General features: G+C 41.1%; 1 protein-coding gene across 1 annotated transcript in view; it reads right to left on the bottom strand.

The window, feature by feature from the left end:
• Positions 1 to 16,404, bottom strand: part of MDN1 (midasin AAA ATPase 1) — a 172,173-nt gene that overhangs the window by 58,605 nt on the left and 97,164 nt on the right. Inside the window, exons 43-53 of the mRNA XM_065400340.1 lie at positions 16,084 to 16,354; positions 14,817 to 14,976; positions 14,435 to 14,551; positions 10,259 to 10,467; positions 8,833 to 8,978; positions 7,676 to 7,878; positions 5,936 to 6,156; positions 4,633 to 4,746; positions 2,990 to 3,122; positions 2,035 to 2,144; positions 483 to 616 (exon numbers count right to left, since the gene is read on the bottom strand). Coding sequence (XP_065256412.1) covers positions 483 to 616; positions 2,035 to 2,144; positions 2,990 to 3,122; positions 4,633 to 4,746; positions 5,936 to 6,156; positions 7,676 to 7,878; positions 8,833 to 8,978; positions 10,259 to 10,467; positions 14,435 to 14,551; positions 14,817 to 14,976; positions 16,084 to 16,354 — 1,818 coding nt within the window. The remainder of the gene's footprint in view (positions 1 to 482; positions 617 to 2,034; positions 2,145 to 2,989; positions 3,123 to 4,632; positions 4,747 to 5,935; positions 6,157 to 7,675; positions 7,879 to 8,832; positions 8,979 to 10,258; positions 10,468 to 14,434; positions 14,552 to 14,816; positions 14,977 to 16,083; positions 16,355 to 16,404) is intronic.

The following is a 16,404-nucleotide window of genomic DNA, read 5'->3' on the forward strand; positions in this document are numbered from 1 at the left end:
GAGAAAAAGCCAATGAAGGGATTTGACGATGATCTATGTGGTGGGAAATTTTAACGAAAGCATTTTGAACTGTTTGAGGTGAAGGGAAGAGTTGATATAAAAGGAAATAATGAAAGTATGTTGAAAACCTACATGTTATCTTAGAACAGTGGTGTTTAACCCGTTGTCTGCAGATCCCTAGGGTCTGCAGACTATGCTTACGAATTCCAAAGGCGTCCGCACATCCATTTGAAATTTTTTAGGGGTCCGCAAATGAAAAAAGGTTGAAAACCACTGTTTTAGAATAAAGAGTGGTGGATAATGGACACAACAGTTTACTATAAATTTGCAGATCAGCTTAACCCCTTATACCTGACACTATACAAAATATCACATTCCACATTCTAACCACAACCCTGCCATGGGACTAAAAATGGAGAAGCTCCTCCAAAATTCTGGACCCTAAATAACTATAGTAAGAGCAATTTAAAAACTCTACTCACCTCATGCACATTGTCATCTGTTAAGGTCACTTGAGAAGACTTCACCCAGTGCAACATAAAGGCATCCCAAAGTTCAAAGAAAGCAGCAAGATTGGCCACAATGGCATGTGGAAGAGAGTTATAACTCCCTGGATCTTGATTTAAAGATTAGAACAAAAAAAGGGGTAAAAGTTATAATATTCCATCTACAAAAAGTAACACAGAAGAGTTAATCTCTGGCCACCATATCTCCCGGTTACTGCGGTCACTGCTTAAAAACTTCACAGTTTTTACTTGCGTAACTACATATTTCCTCAGTATCTGCAGCATTCCCTATTACTTCTAAGTAGGTAGGATAGGGAATACTGCAAATATGGAGGCAAAAATGGTCAGTCAACTAAAGGCAATTGTGAAGTGAAAGTCATGTTGTGACCGACTTTCTTCTGAGGTGGAATTCAAACTGTAAACTGATAAAATTGCAGGACTGAAACTAAGTTTTTCCTGATATAAAAAATCACTAGCCACAGATCCCCTCTCTCTCCCTTTATTACATGCAGTTTAATTTCTTCTCTGCTCAGGGAGTTAAATACATCCAGTGAGATCATGTGCCACCAGAAGTGAAACAGTTTGTGTGTATGTTACGCTGGGAAAGTTCAGAAAGTGGAATTCTTCATTTATAATCAATGATACTGTGACAAGAAATAAATTGTCAATTGGGGAAGTGACAGCATCACAGATCAAAAAGGTAAGACCTAGCAGATTTTAGCTACATAGACCCTCCTCTCTTTTCATTTGTCATTCTACTTCTCATCTGGCCGTCAAGTCAACTTATTGCAGTTTCTCAGTGATCCAGAAGGACAATGATCTTTAGATCACAGAACAAATGTAAGCTTTGATATTTAGTCAATTTTTGCCCATGCATTCTCTGGAAAAGCACAAACAAAATTACATTAAATTACATACCTACTCTACTAGAGTAACATTTTATATTGCTATAGCTCTGGAAAAGCACAAACAAAATTACATTAAACCTGCTTACAAAAGGATATTAAAATTATTTTATTAAATACAGCGACTTAAAACTCTGTTTAAAATAAAACCACAATACTAGTGCCTAAAAGTTGCTGTATGAGACACTGATTGGTGTTTGTCATCAAGTCTTTCCACTTAAACTACAAACGCACACTGCTCCTGTTGCAAACCAAAAGGAAGAAGCTTTACTCCTCTCCAATTTCCACTCAACACCCTTTTTATAGTAGTTACCAATGAGGGCATGCAATGTCACTTTCTCTAGACACATACATATTTATTTAGGAGAGAGAAATTATCCACACATTCTCTACTCTACTAGAGGGGCGTACCTACTCTACTAGAGTAACATTTTATATTGCTATAGCTCTGGTCTGCATGCGTTACATAAACGTATAAAACTTTCACACATACAATGGGCAGTATAAAATCATGCTTGGGGTAGCTGAGCTTTTATAACTGAATCCTATTGAACATAACTATTCTTTTCTTACTCATTAAATATATTATGCAGTAAAAGAAACAATGAGATCATCAGTCCTACCTTTATGGAACTCTAGAGACATTCTTAAGGCACTAGTTCTCAACTTTTTGCTAGTAATCAAGTTCTTCTCAATATAGCTCCTTTTTCCCCGGTCAAGAAATAATATTGCCCTGAATTAAAAACAACATAAAGGCGTTAGGAGAAGTCGGACATGACCAGCTGAAAAGCCTCTATACCATATCAGGGAGGGCAGAGCATATTAGGAGATTTGATATCTTAGTACTAACTATCTGAAGTGAGAATCGAAGGTCTGAACAGTGACATGTCACATAGCTTAAATTTGGCCTGCAAAGGATGTTAAATTGAAAATTCAATTTTTAGACTTTTCCTGGAACACAAAAAATTATTTTTCTGTCTATTCACAGCTTAGACTGGATACCTCAAAAGGAAAGGTACTCCACAATTATGCTGCAGAATCCATGCAACTATAGGTGATTATGTGGGAAGTTAGCATTTGCCAGGTGGCAAGAACCATCTTTTTACTCTGAACTCAGTTTTACTTTATAACTTGCCCATTCACCCCTTTTTATTTAAACGAAGAGCAACAGTGGCAGCCTAGTTCCTTCCCTTCCTACAAAAAGGTGTTTTGAGTCTGAAGTCAGTAGCATCACAGAACCACTCCCATGCTTTCTGCTTCTTCCCCTGGTTCTATTTTTTGGGGGGGAGTATTCCAGCACAACTGCTGCTAAACTACCATGTGCTCTTCCCCTATGCCATCAGCAGAGGGGCAGTCTCCAGCCTGTCTGTAACCCAAGAGCAAAAGCAGGGGCTGAAGATTTAGATTTTCAAATGTTATAGCCAAAAAAACCAAGCCTAGCGTTTTAGACCTTATCTGTCAAATTTTAAGCAAAATGCTCAGCAGGAACATTGGCAATAATCACAACAGCATTGGCTAGAATCACAATGTAAACTTCACAAGCCACCAGGCTTCCAATCTGCATTTTTCTTAACCCACCGGTTTGCCACAGACATCAGAAGGACAAAAAGCTGATCTGTGTGTTCCACTTCTGTGTCAAAGTTCATTGAATTTCTAATGATATTCAAAAACTGCATATTCCATCTTGGATCCAGCGGCATCACGTGTTCATCTGGTAAGGCAAGCAGTTACAGAGAAAGACAGTGTTTGGCCAAATAAAATTGGTATTGCTTTTTTTTCTCCACCCCTCCAAGAAGGGGGGAGGGATAGCTCAGTGGTTTGAGCATTGGCCTGCTAAACCCAGGGTTGTGAGTTCAATCCTTGAGGGGGCCATTTGGGGATCTGGGGCAAAATCAGTACTTGGTCCTGCTAGTGAAGGCAGGGGGCTGGACTCGATGACCTTTCAAGGTCCCTTCCAGTTCTAGGAGATGGGATATCTCCATTAATTATAATTATTATTATAAGAAATGATTAGGGATTTCCATAAATGTAATGAGAGAGACCACTAGCAGAACTGGGGTATCACTGACTGCAATGGACAATTTCAGCATGCAAATAAGACTCATGAGGTCAGCTATTCTTTCAACTATTTCTTAATTTTGGGGATGGGACAATGCTCCAGTGCAGCCATGTGAGAGGAAGAGAGGTACAGCGGGAAAGCCCCTTCCCACAGAGCACCCACGTAGAAGGCAGCAGTAATTTGACTGTAGGCCATGGAAGCACAGTGATAAGTGTGAGGTGGTCACTGGTTAGGGCACCAGGTGGGCACTTCAGATACAGGTTCAGTTCCCTACTTCACCACAGACTTCCTGTGTCACCTTGGGCAGGTCACTTAGCGTCTGTGCCCCAGTCCCCACCTACAAACTAGGGATAACAGCAATTTCCAATGCTCCAGAAAGTTTTTGCCATCCCAACAGGCATGCCTTACTAAGGCATATTACTCCTAAGGAGGTGCACTTCCCGGCCTTGCCCTGCACAGCTCTAGATTAAAGCCATTTCCTTATCATTCTTTTGAAATCTATCCATTCCTTTGTCCGTGAATTCCTGTAAATGCCAAATGTTAACTGAGACACAAGGTGGGTGAGGGAATATCTTTTATTGGACCAACTTCTGTTGGTGAGAGAGACAAGCTTTCGAGCCACACAGAGCTCTTCCTCAGGTGTGGGAAAGGTACTCAGAGCGTCACAGCTAAACACAAGGTGGAGCAGACTGTTTAGCATAGGTAGGTAGCACATATTCTAGGGGACCATTCAAGGTGGAGTGGCCTGTTACCCTAACATACTAACCATGTTTTTCAACATTACCTACTTCCAACCAAGAGAATGGTACAAGAGTAGCACTCTCCATGGTGCCACACATGTACTGTTTAACCACTTTCAAATTATTTCAGAAGGAACCACACTCCAATTTAAGGCTAATTCCAGTGAACTTCACAATATTTTGCATATCACCAATCCACCCAACGTGCAAGTTCCACTTTCAGAGTCATAATGCATAACTATTTTTGTTAAGCAGATTTTCCCAGAGAAGCTGTGACACATTCAGAACACAATCTGCCTTCAGTCTTCACTCCTTAAAAGAAAAACAGGATGCACAAATGACTGGGGGGGGGGGGGGGGGGGGGGGGGGGGGGGAGGAGGAGAGGAGAGAGAGAGAAGAGGAGGAAGAGGAAGCAAAGGTACCTGTCATGTTTGGCTGTAGCAACTTGATCACATTACTGATTGCAGCGGAGTGGGGACTGGAGTAGAAACTATTCAGCGATGCAGCACCAGCTTCTAGTTGAGTGCGCACTGAATCTGTAGGTGAGAATAATAGTTAGGAGTGTTTAGCTTTGAAGGTACAAAGCATAGTTAGTCAACAAAAACACTCAAGATGTGCCAGCCAAAATCTCCTCTGCCCAGTTAAGGGTTGCCCTCTTTCTACACTAACTACAGATAGCAGATCAGTCTTTCAGAAGGCCCGTAACAGCGTGCACTGCAGCAATCTGATCTCAATATTACATTGGCTTCAAAAGGTATTTTGAGATTGATTGTCAAACAGATAAAGCAGTGTACGTGACAGTCACGACACAAGAAATCGACACATGGGAATTTCCATTTACGTCTACGATTTTTAGGGTCTGGTTTTCAAAAGTCAATGCAAGTTATGTATCTAACTCCCATGGATTTATTTATTATCCATCACTGATGTTTTCTACAGAATCTAACTTCCAAATAATTTTCTAGACATTTGCAATATTTTCTGGTTACAATTTCAGATTATTAATACACACACGGTTGTCTGGAGAAAAACAATAGCATTGAGAGAGTGAATCCCATCCATTGCAATGTGATATTAACGAATACTGGGATTTTCAAAGGCGCCTAAGGGAGTTAGATACCCAAATCCTATTGAGCATTTAATTCCCTTCAACTGGGATTTTCAAAGGAGCCTAAGTCTTTAATTATGATGATAATTTAAATGCCAGCATTGTGAACTATTACACTGGTGACAGTCTTTGCAAGCACGCACAGTTATGCAGCTTTCCCCTGTGGTTGTATGTTCCATTCATGTGAAAGGATGTCCCAAACAAATAAGGCTGCAAGGTTTAAATATCCAAATACTCTAGAATAGTTTGTTTTAATCTAGGAGGGGTTAGCCACATACTAGCATTTTCAGTCTCAGGTGACTTTTGCAGGCAAGTGACACAGCTTGCCTGTTGCTAGAAACACTCTTAGTCTATCAAATATTTATTGCTTTTTGGTCTGCAATGCATGCCTTCTTCCCATCTAACACTCACTATTTTGAGTGGTTAGACATCACACAATCTCAGGAAAACCCCAGTTTCGCAGAGTTTTTCCGGCTGTCCTGCTAATTTATTTAAGACTAGGCAATCTGTAAACATAACTGCATCATTGTACAGTTTTTACTGCTGCTGTGAAGGAAAAACAATGGAGAGAATTAAATCAGTCTGTGGTAAGTATAATAATTAAGAATAATACCTACCAAGCACTTGTGGTAGATTCTTGGTTAAGTAATTAAGCCATCTAACTCTCAACAACCAATCCTGATTGGATGCCTTTTCTATGAACAATTCAACAGAAGTCGATAGGACTTCAATTTCATCTGTCCAATAGGCATCCATCTGAACAGTATTGAATCGGAGACTCTCTGAATTAGTGGATTGCATAACTTTCTGCAAATCTTGCAGAGTAAGTGGTAGTGTTCTGAAATGAATGGAAATAATTAAGGATAAATACGTGAAGACTAGAAAAAAAACCTCCGTAATTCCAAAATGAGTCAATTCTCAAAGTCAAATTACTGATAATTACTATGTAAAGTATCACCAAATAACCTCCACAATTTATGCGACCAGTCATTTTTGCCCCAAGTGGGTAACTATTTGAAAATATCCCTATTTTCCAAATTCACTTAGCTTTTGTTTTTAGTAGAAGCTTATTTGGATTTTTAAATCCACTTTCCCATTTTTAACCCAGTTTAAGATGTTTACTACCAGCAACTCAGTATTAAGGTTACTTCATACACATACATGACAAAGCATGGAGCTTTACAGGACAAATTACGACTGAGTCCCTGCACCATAGAGTCCACAATGTAAGAATACAGGTAAGGATGGGGGAGCGGGGGGAGAAGGAAGAGAGGACACGGGAGAAAAACAATGTTCCTTTCTGATTTTCAGATTAATATTTAACTTCAGTATGAACTTCTATGCCTTGCTCTGCCACTGACTTCTCACATGACATTGTGCCTCAGTGCACCTAAACATTTGCAATACAATGCGAACACTAACTGAGGTTTTGCTTCAACGTTGTGAAAGTTTGAAAAATTGGGCATGAAACTGACTAGAAGAGCTCTTTCGTCTGCCCACCACATGCAGGACTCAGATCTGGCAGCTCCATTTGGATAAGGAGCTCAAAGTTTGGCTGTTCATCTGAAGCTACTGGACCAAAATCTCATAAGGAAATGTTCTCAAATATCAAGCAATCCTCTTTCTGCCAGTTCAAAAGAACAGGTCCTTTTGTAGTGATTTCTGCTTCTGGATGAAACCACAGAGTACAGAGCAGTGTAGTATATTCTAACCTAAAGTATTAGCCACACAGTTTTGAACTTCAAAGGGTTTGGATCCAAACCCAGTTCTTGATTGGACTTATTTGTGCATCTCCAATGTTGACATTTACTCTAAGCTTTAGACCTGCAATGGCCTCCTCCATTCCACACAGGACGTTTCTACTCTTCATTCAAACCCTTTCTTATGGGCTCTCTTTTCCACTATGCCCAGCAACTAACACTTCAGAGTAAGAATGTGGGCACCCACCTTCCTAGTGTCAGGATATTCAATGTATTTGTTAGACTACTTAAACTGTAAGGTAGATCACTCGGTCAGGGCAGAAAGAACTGTGTACACTATTGGACCTTAATTAAATTAATTTGTAGGAAAACTGGGGCAGGGCTGGGGAAGAGAATGAAAAGATACTTAAAATCTAGGATCACTTGCCTTGCCCATTTCTATATAAAATGTATAATTCTGCATATCTTAATCCAGATAAATCAGAACAAAACAAAAACAGATATTGAGGGTTCAGAGTAAATGTAAAAAGTTAGCCACACATCCCTGACAGAAGAGCATTGTGATGACACCATTTACTGATAGTGGGTACAGTAACGGAGTGTTAAACCTGTATTATTTGTTGCTCATTCTTTAACCAAAAAGTGTCTCTTGCCCACCTGCTGTTTTTCAGGCTCAGTCTGTTCAGACAATATGCTAGGACCTGTCCATCACTCTGGACTGTAGAAAGAAGTGAGTCTTCAGCTAGAAACAGACCTGTAGGTAGAGAGTCTGGCCACAATCCCATTGCTAGCAGGGAGTCACCCCAAGTTTCATGGGAAGTCAGAGCTGAAACATGCTTCATTACCAACTCCAGCACAAGCTAAAACAGAAGAGCATAGAGCAATTCAGCATTATGTATTCAAACATGCATTCAGATACTACTACTCAGGCAGAATATACATAATCTTACTTTTTTTATAGATTTCATACCAAAAGATACCAAAGCACTTCAACCACAACTGAAACATATGACACTCAGCTGCTCTTAACAGCATATAATAGTGAACAGTAAGATAGGAAGCCAATACCACCATATTCAGGTGGAACTTCAGGCTGACAGAACAATTTCTCCAGGCTGTAATTCAGCCAGAGCTACTGCCTCTAACTTTTGCTTGAGGAGACACAGAATGTAAATAATAAATTAAGAGACCTTACCTTTAAGCCTCATCTTAAGAGACAATGGTTCACACTGCAGAAGTGGAGTAAGGAGGCTAGAATCAGTTGGATTTCCCTGCTGGGGAATTACCTAGCACACAGGTTCAGATTAAATGCCCTATCCTACTGCATGCTCCCATGACCTCTACTGCAACCCCAGTTTTAGGGGAATGCCAATGAGCAGGAAGAATGTGTCATGGAAGGTGAAGAGGTAGCTGAAGTGCACTGTACACTTCAGCCATTCTGTGGCACAGAAAGGCCTCTTGGGAAACCACTGCAGTATGGGTTAAATCAGAGTCTTCCCAGGGGTACTCCAGATTACACTGGGCCAAAGAAGCCCCTAGCACCAGCAGAATCCAGGAAGTGTGAAAGCTGTTTAACACTACCTTTTCTCTGCTCTCCATCAGGCTGCGACTCTTGACAGGTGCAGCTCAAAATTGGGGCCTGAAACTCCCAAGAGCACAATGCCTCCAACAGCATGCGAGGGCCCTTCGCAGGACAGAGCACTGCTTTCAGAATCACCAACCCTCCTTCTGGCAGCATTCCTTTCTAGGAATTTCGATATTGTTGTCCGTTTGTGAAAAACACAACACAGTTTTAAGGAGAATGAAATATTTACCTTTTGGTTCATCTGGGACTGCTGTGAGCGGACATACACTTCCCAGCAAGCTCTGTAAAAACTCTTCGGTAAACCAAGGCCTCGATGCAACTGTCGTACAATTAGTGTAGCAGCATGAATCAAAGATGACAATGACAACACAGAACCTGAAAAGGCACTGAATATTAATATCAGCCAGCCATTTTTGTAGAACATTCCAGATGCTTTAATTTGCCAACACCCTCCCTTCTGACCATGCTCACTTGCTGGGGGGCACACACTATCATTCTATAGTGCCTTGCAGCAGATCACCCAATATTAATGAATTATGCCTTGCATCACCCCCAGGCGACGTAGCAAATATCCCCATTTTACAAGTGGAGAAAATGAGATCAAGTTAAAGTTAAAGGGAGCATCACCAACTTAAAAATCACTTTTTGCCTGTAAATGATTATATCTGTTACAAGACCTAAAATTTCAGTATCTGAAACAGTAGAGAAATGTCTATTTTTCCCTAGCTATTCAGTGCATTTAGTAGCACTTTGTACAGTCAGTCTCCCTGCCTCGGCTATACGGTAACACTCAAGTTTCCCCTGGGTCTATCATATAGCCACATGGGAAAAGACTCTTTAAAATGTAATTGTAAAACTACAAAAGCACACCTGCTTTAAATACCAGGCCTATCTAAAACTTTACTTTTAAAAATAAATTGTCTAGATTTTAAGATGACTGTGTCATTTTAAGTGACTCGGCCAAGGTCAAACATCAAGTGGCAGAGCTGGGAATAGAAACCAAATTTCCAGATTCCCAGTTCTCTTCTTTCAGATGATCTCTTTCCACAGAGCTACCCAGTGAGAGGATTTTTTCCATGCTAACTGAATTAATCCCAGCCTAGACAGAATGTAAATATAACTCATTCTTTATTAAATTATACTTATAGTTCTTATAAAAGACTGCACTGACAAAGGAGACAGATGTGTTGCAGACATGACATACTGGTCATGCAGAAGGAAATTTAAAGGAGTACAAAGGACCACCACACCACTTTACTCTTTACCATCGGGCTTGAGTGATACAAGGGCCTTGTGCAAGTCTTTTCTCCTGTGTTGATTTTCAACCAGAATAAGTTTATTGTCATTCACAACCCACCTTCCCCCCCGGCTACCCCTCTCCCCCATCTGCGGACTCTTCATACCAATGTAAAGAGAAATCATAAGTGTGTGCTGGGTTCTCTTGAGCTTTATAGTTCACGCCTAGTCCTGGAAGAGTAGAAATGAAAGAAAAAACCTAATTATACTAAAAGCATCTGCCTCTCTACTTTAACTGGACATAACGCACATGGGAGGGACCAAAATACTCCAGTCTTAACATTCAGTGCCAAGTCACACAAGATATATAATGCCCAGATCGGGAGTATTTACCAAACTGTTAAGAGGGGTTGTCTCACCTGCTATAGTTTCTTTAGTTTCTGAATGTACAGCCATGAGTGCATCACATACACTATCTCCCAGTAAGCCCAGTCCATGCAGCAACACTTTCATGTCCAGATTGTCCAATGAATTCCCATCACTTTCCCCAGGAATGTAAATCTCAATCCCACGGTTCCTCATGGCTCTGGATATTTCCCCATGAAAAGGATCCATTGAAAGGAAAAGCCTATTAAATATGCAGAACAGATTAATAAAATAATTAAGATCTCACTTTAGAACCACTAAGTTTGCTCTGCAGAGAATGCCACAGCAAATAAAATAACCAATTAAATCATGCTAATAAAGGGTTAAATACTGAGGAAAGAGAGGTTACCTCCCTTCCAGAGTTCTCAGAGATGCGTGATCCCTATCTATATTACACAGTGGCTATGCATGCACTCCACATGCCTGAAACTGGAAGATTCTTGCTAGTAGCATCCATTGGTCAGTACCCGTGCGCTTTCTCTTTGTACTCTGAAGTCAAAGACTCATAGACTTTAAGGCCAGAAGGGACCATCATGATCATCTAGTTCAGGGGTCTCAAACTCAAATGACGAGGGCCACATGAGGACTAGTGCATTGGCCCGAGGGCCGCATCACTGACCTCCCCCCCCCCCCGCTGCCCCTGGCCCCACCCCCACTCCACCCCTTCCATGAGGCCCTGCCCCTGCCCTGTCTCTTCTCCACCTCCTCCCCTGAGCACGCAGCTCCCCACTCCTCCCCCTCCCCCTCCCTCCTGCAAAGTGCTAAGTGCCACCAACAGCTGTTTGGCAGCTTGGCGGTGGGAAGCACCTGGAGGTAGGCAGAAAAAAAAAGAAGAGTAATATAGTAGTATAGTATTAAAATATAGTATGCTGTTAAAAGTCAATTTATTAACTTTTTTATTAACTTCTTTAACTGTAATGTGAAAAGTCAGTGCTAATTTTGACAATCATTTCATTTTTGGCCACTTAGCTGGCAGCGTTTTGCATCAACCAGAGCATCAAGGATAGATGCTCTAAGGATAGAACAAGAAGCAATGGGCTTAAACTGCAGCAAGGGAGGTTTAAGTTGGACATTAGGAAAAAGGTCCTAGGGTGGTTAAACACTGGAATAAATTGCCTAGGGAGGTTGTGGAATCTCCATCTCTGGAGATATTTAAGAGTAGGTTAGATAAATGTCTATCAGGGATGGTCTAGACAGTATTTGGTCCTGCCATGAGGGCAGGGGACTGGACTTGATGACCTCTCGAGGTCCCTTCCAGTCCTAGAGTCTATGAATCTATGAATCAATATTATGTTTGATATCCTGAGACGAAACCAATCTCAGTGTTGCTTTCAAAATGTTCATCAGTGAGCCCTGACCTTAACACAGATTTGTTAATCTTCATGGAAGAGAAAAACTGTTCACATATATATGTACTTCCAAACATTGCCATTATCCTTGCGGAAGGCAAAGAACAACATGGGAAATCTTTCTTGTGAAAGAAACCTGTAGAATTCTGGAATTCCAACATCTGTATACTTCTGCTTCAAAATGGTGTCACACTGAAGCTCCACTAACTCCATCTGCATTTCCTCTGCAACATAGTCAATTTCAACAGCAAATGGTGTGGAAAAAAGTTGAAAATGTGGTTCAAGTGCCTTGAAATCTTTAAACCGCACATCAAACTGTTTGTGTAAGTTAGAAATGATCTCTGCATATTCTTTCAAGGATTTGGGTTCAACTTTTCCTAAGGAATTCAGAGTCGAGAAATGAACCAAATTGCCAGCAGTCAGCTGTTTCCTCCACAAAGTAAGCTTGACTTTGAATGACTTAATACTGTCATACATCTGTGTTATCACCTGTTTTCTACCCTGAAGTTTCAAGTTCAGTGCATTCAGGTGATCAGTTACATTAGAAAAGCAAGGTTGCAGATAAAAGTGGAATCAGCAAGCTGTGGAACCTTCTTGTTTTTCATTTTCATGAAGGAATCAATCTCTCTAAGTGCAAAAAAACGCTTCAAAACATTTCCACGACTCAGCCATCTAACTTGAGTGTGATACAGAAGTTCCCCATATTCACTGTCCATACTTGCTAGAAAAGAAGTGAACTGTCTGTGATTCAGCCCTTGTGCACGTATAAAATTAACAGCGGGGAGCTTAGCTGCCATATAAAATAACTCGGGGGAGGGGCGGGGGGAGAGGAGTTTGGCGGCGACAGGAAGTAACTGGGGCGGGGACGGACGTGCAGGGAGCTTGGCGGGCTGCAGGGAAGAGCTCCGCGGGCTGCATCTGCGTGTTTGAGACCCCTGGTCTAGTTTGACCTCCTGCACGTTGCAGGCCTCAGAACCTCACAGCACGCCTGTAATAGACCCATAACCTTTGGCTGTTTTACTGAAGTCCTCAAATCATTATTTAAAGATTGAGGGTATAAGAGGCAGTGCGCAGACCACCCACCTCTCAAGTTCCTTCTCTACTACGATCCAAAGCATAGGGGAAGGAGGGCTGGTAGTAGAATACAGACAGGGATGTCTCATCTCAAGAAACTCTGGTTATGGAAGGTAGGTAACCTCTCTTTCTTCTTCAAGTGCTGGTCCCTATGGGTATTTCATTGTGGATGACTGTCAAAACGGGACTCATGAAGGAGGAGAGTAAAGGATGAATCAGTTGAGGAGGCATGCACCAGGGCACAGTGTCTTGTGAAGGTATGAATGGAACTCCATGTGGCTGCTTGGCATATGTAAACAAGAGGTACTCCTCGAAGTGAAGCTGACGGAGTGGGACAACACATGGTGTGGTGGAGGAATCTCAGGAAACTAATAACAGAGAAAGACACAACCCAAAATCCACTTAGTCTTTGCGATGAGCTTGCCCTCTCAGGCATTCTGCAAAGGCAACCAGAGTCTGAGCAAATTCCTAAAGGATTTTTTTTCCTCTTTGAAGATGGAATGGAGTCTCCATTCCTCCTTGGTAGTGTGAGGCTTAGGAAAATATACACAAGGTTATGGACTGATTTACGTGCAAATTGGGGACAAATTTAGGGTGGAGTCAATGAGGAAACCGTATATTTATGGAATACGGTGTAATGTTTCCTCATGACTCCACCCTAGTCCCAGATACTAGAGACACAAGAGGGGTGAGATAGTATCCTTTATTGGACCAGCTGCCTTCAAGCTCTGTGTGGTTTGAAATTTTCTCTCTCTCACCAACAGAAGCTGGTCAAAAAAAAAAGATAGTACCTATTGGTGCCAAAGTGGACTTTTCTACAATTACGCAGATTTCTAATGCTGGTAGGAGCATAAGCAAGGATGACGTCAATGACATTACCTCCTGATGAGATTTCCCTGCCAGGAAGAAGGGGAAGCAGTGGGGTGGAGAGGAAAACCCCAAAGGGGAAAAACAGACTCCCCAGATCCTAACTATACTTAAACTATCTAATAAGATATGCTTTTGAACTATTTACAAGTAAAGTTGAAGGAAGAGTTTTGAGGACACTGGAGTGTTCCAACTCACGCCATGCAGCGGTAAGAAGGAATTGGAGAAGTGGCCAGTCTGTACTGTCCCTGATAGCCTTGGTTCAGAACACGAGGAGACACAGTACTTAGGTGTGGACCAAACAGATGTTACTAACAAGAATCTTCTGGTCTCAGGCACATGCATACCCACAGTGGACCAGCACTCAAAGAACTTACTTGGGCAGATTCCCACTGAACTCAGTCTGAGTTCCGTTTATGTAAGTTCACCTTAGCATTAGGACACAAATTTATGTTAACTTCCCTTTAAAGTTATTTGGATCAATTATATAAAGCACGCTCTGCCTCTATTCTGCCTCTATATTTAGACAAAAAGAGGTGTTAAACCCATTCAGCAAAGACCCAAAAACACAGGCAAATCCTCCTGTGGTCATATGTAATTTAGATTTACTAAATTAACTCAAGTTCTACCCTTTTAAAATGGTAGCATATGACTAAAGGTTTCCCAACCCCCACCCTCTAACTAGACATTTTTGCTGCAGAAGGCTATTTAGATGTGAAGAGACTTTGGAGGACAATAGAAAACCATCCAATTGTAACAATGCTGGGGTTGCTATGTGCCTTTAGAGCATTTAAATTGCCACCACCAGTGTAATTTGTTTCTGAATCAAATCCCAACAAAAATATAAAGTAACTTCACAGAAGTACAGAAATGGAGCACCTGAAATTCGGATGAGGGGCAACAGTAGGGGTGGTGCCATCTATCACACCTCTCTCACTCATGGTAAGGACTCCCCCAGGTTCGAGTAGAGCATTCAAGCGGTCCAGCACTGATGGACTACATTCAAAAGAAAGTTTACATGAGTTTCAAGTCATCTTTCATCATCAGTCCCACAGTTAATCAAAATACTATACTCCAAAAATGAAGAGCTGAAGTGATAATCAAAGCAGTTGGAAAAGGACACAGTATCTAGTTACTAAAAGTTATCAGACAAACATTTTCTAAAGCTGAAAAAGTTAATGAAAGACTGAAGTGCCAAGTGAACTAGGGAGGTAGACAGAGGTTTATTGATTGAAGAAATGAAATTACTGTATGCTCTTACTTGCAGAAGTTTACATTGTCCATTAAAAGCCAGTCCCCAGACTGCAACGCCTGAATCAACATTCCATCAACCCATTCAAAAGTACCATGACTGTTACCATCCACAGACTGAACAAGCTGCAGCCTGAAATGTCGAAATTCTTCCATCAGTCTCGAAAACTCTGAAACAGAACACATCTGGTAATCACTGCTTCTATTACTGGCCGAGACAGCCTTCATTTCCAGTGGAGTGACAAGCTAGTAGTTTACTGAGTAAACTAAACGAGCCACTGCTGGAGTTCACATTTCCTCCACATTAGAGGACTATGCAGTTTAGGCCCTTATGTAACTGGATCCATGTGCCCAAGATCTACATTGATACAGGGTCTTGCTAGGGTGGATATAGTTGCAAGATTTGGAACTTAGAGTCTACTACATCTAACACAGGAATTGGGGTGGATAGATACTAATGGTGCATTTTTACTAAATGCTGAAAAAGGCAGTTGACAGGATTTAATTAGAAATGCATCACCCTCCTGAAATTGATGAAAATGTGTCCACAAGTACAAACAACCCCAAACTCCCCTCTTCAGAGGGGCAAGACAAGGATGCCAACTACCTCCATAACCACTTCCTTTAGCTTTGGAAATTCAGCCATTGGAATTGGAAAAGACAGTGGTAAAAATCTGTGGAGAGGAAGATCATAAAATAATCTTATATGCAACAATATTCTACTATTAAAATCAAAATGCTGATATTTAATACAACTGCTATCGAACATCTCTCAATTTGGCCTTGTAATTGGTTATCAAGTTGAACTGGGAGAATTTACTATTGTCAGTTTAATCCAGCAGTTTCCTTTCCCTCCATTTGTTTGTTACATGCATATATTTTGCATGCCATGAACTCCGCACAGGCACAGGAGTCCACCCACACCAAACTCACTGAAGTTCTGGGGTTCTCGATTATAAACTCTTTGAGGCATGAGGTGTCCCTCATTACGTATTTGTAAAATATCCAGTACAACAAGACCCTGATTTTGGCTGCTGCGCAGTACCATAGTACATTTGTATAATAAAATAAATCTGAAGAAACCACCAATAAATAACCTTTCTAAAAGATGAACTGTGTGTTGCATATGCAGAGTTTCATAGTAGCTTCAGAAATAACCAAAGAAAAACCAGGAATCATTCTCAACATTTCATTAGATCTATACCTCGCCACAGAGGCATCTGTACCTGGAATATTTAATTTTCAGTGCTTTGATTTCAAATAAGCTCTGTACATACCTGCTTTTGAGTAAGAGTTTATTTTGTTGTTTAGTCGCTGGATAAGTGCAAGTATTCCCTCTAGTTTGTTCACCAGTTCAGTTGTGACATTTCTATTTCCTTCACCCAGAGATTTGGATTTAAAGTTAAGGATGAAACTGCTCCAAGCACGCAACACAACTTCAGCATCATCTGGACAGATTTCAGTCAGAAGGAGACTGTCCCTTATTAGTGTCCTCACAGCACTTTCCACTTTCTCTAGTAGGCATTGCCATGGCCGAATGACATCAACCTGCAACATTAAGCGGTTACTACATCCAGGCAGCCATAGTATATAGATTC

The sequence above is a fragment of the Emys orbicularis genome, chromosome 3 (assembly GCF_028017835.1).
Source record: "Emys orbicularis isolate rEmyOrb1 chromosome 3, rEmyOrb1.hap1, whole genome shotgun sequence".
In the NCBI taxonomy this organism is placed as follows: domain Eukaryota; kingdom Metazoa; phylum Chordata; order Testudines; family Emydidae; genus Emys; species Emys orbicularis.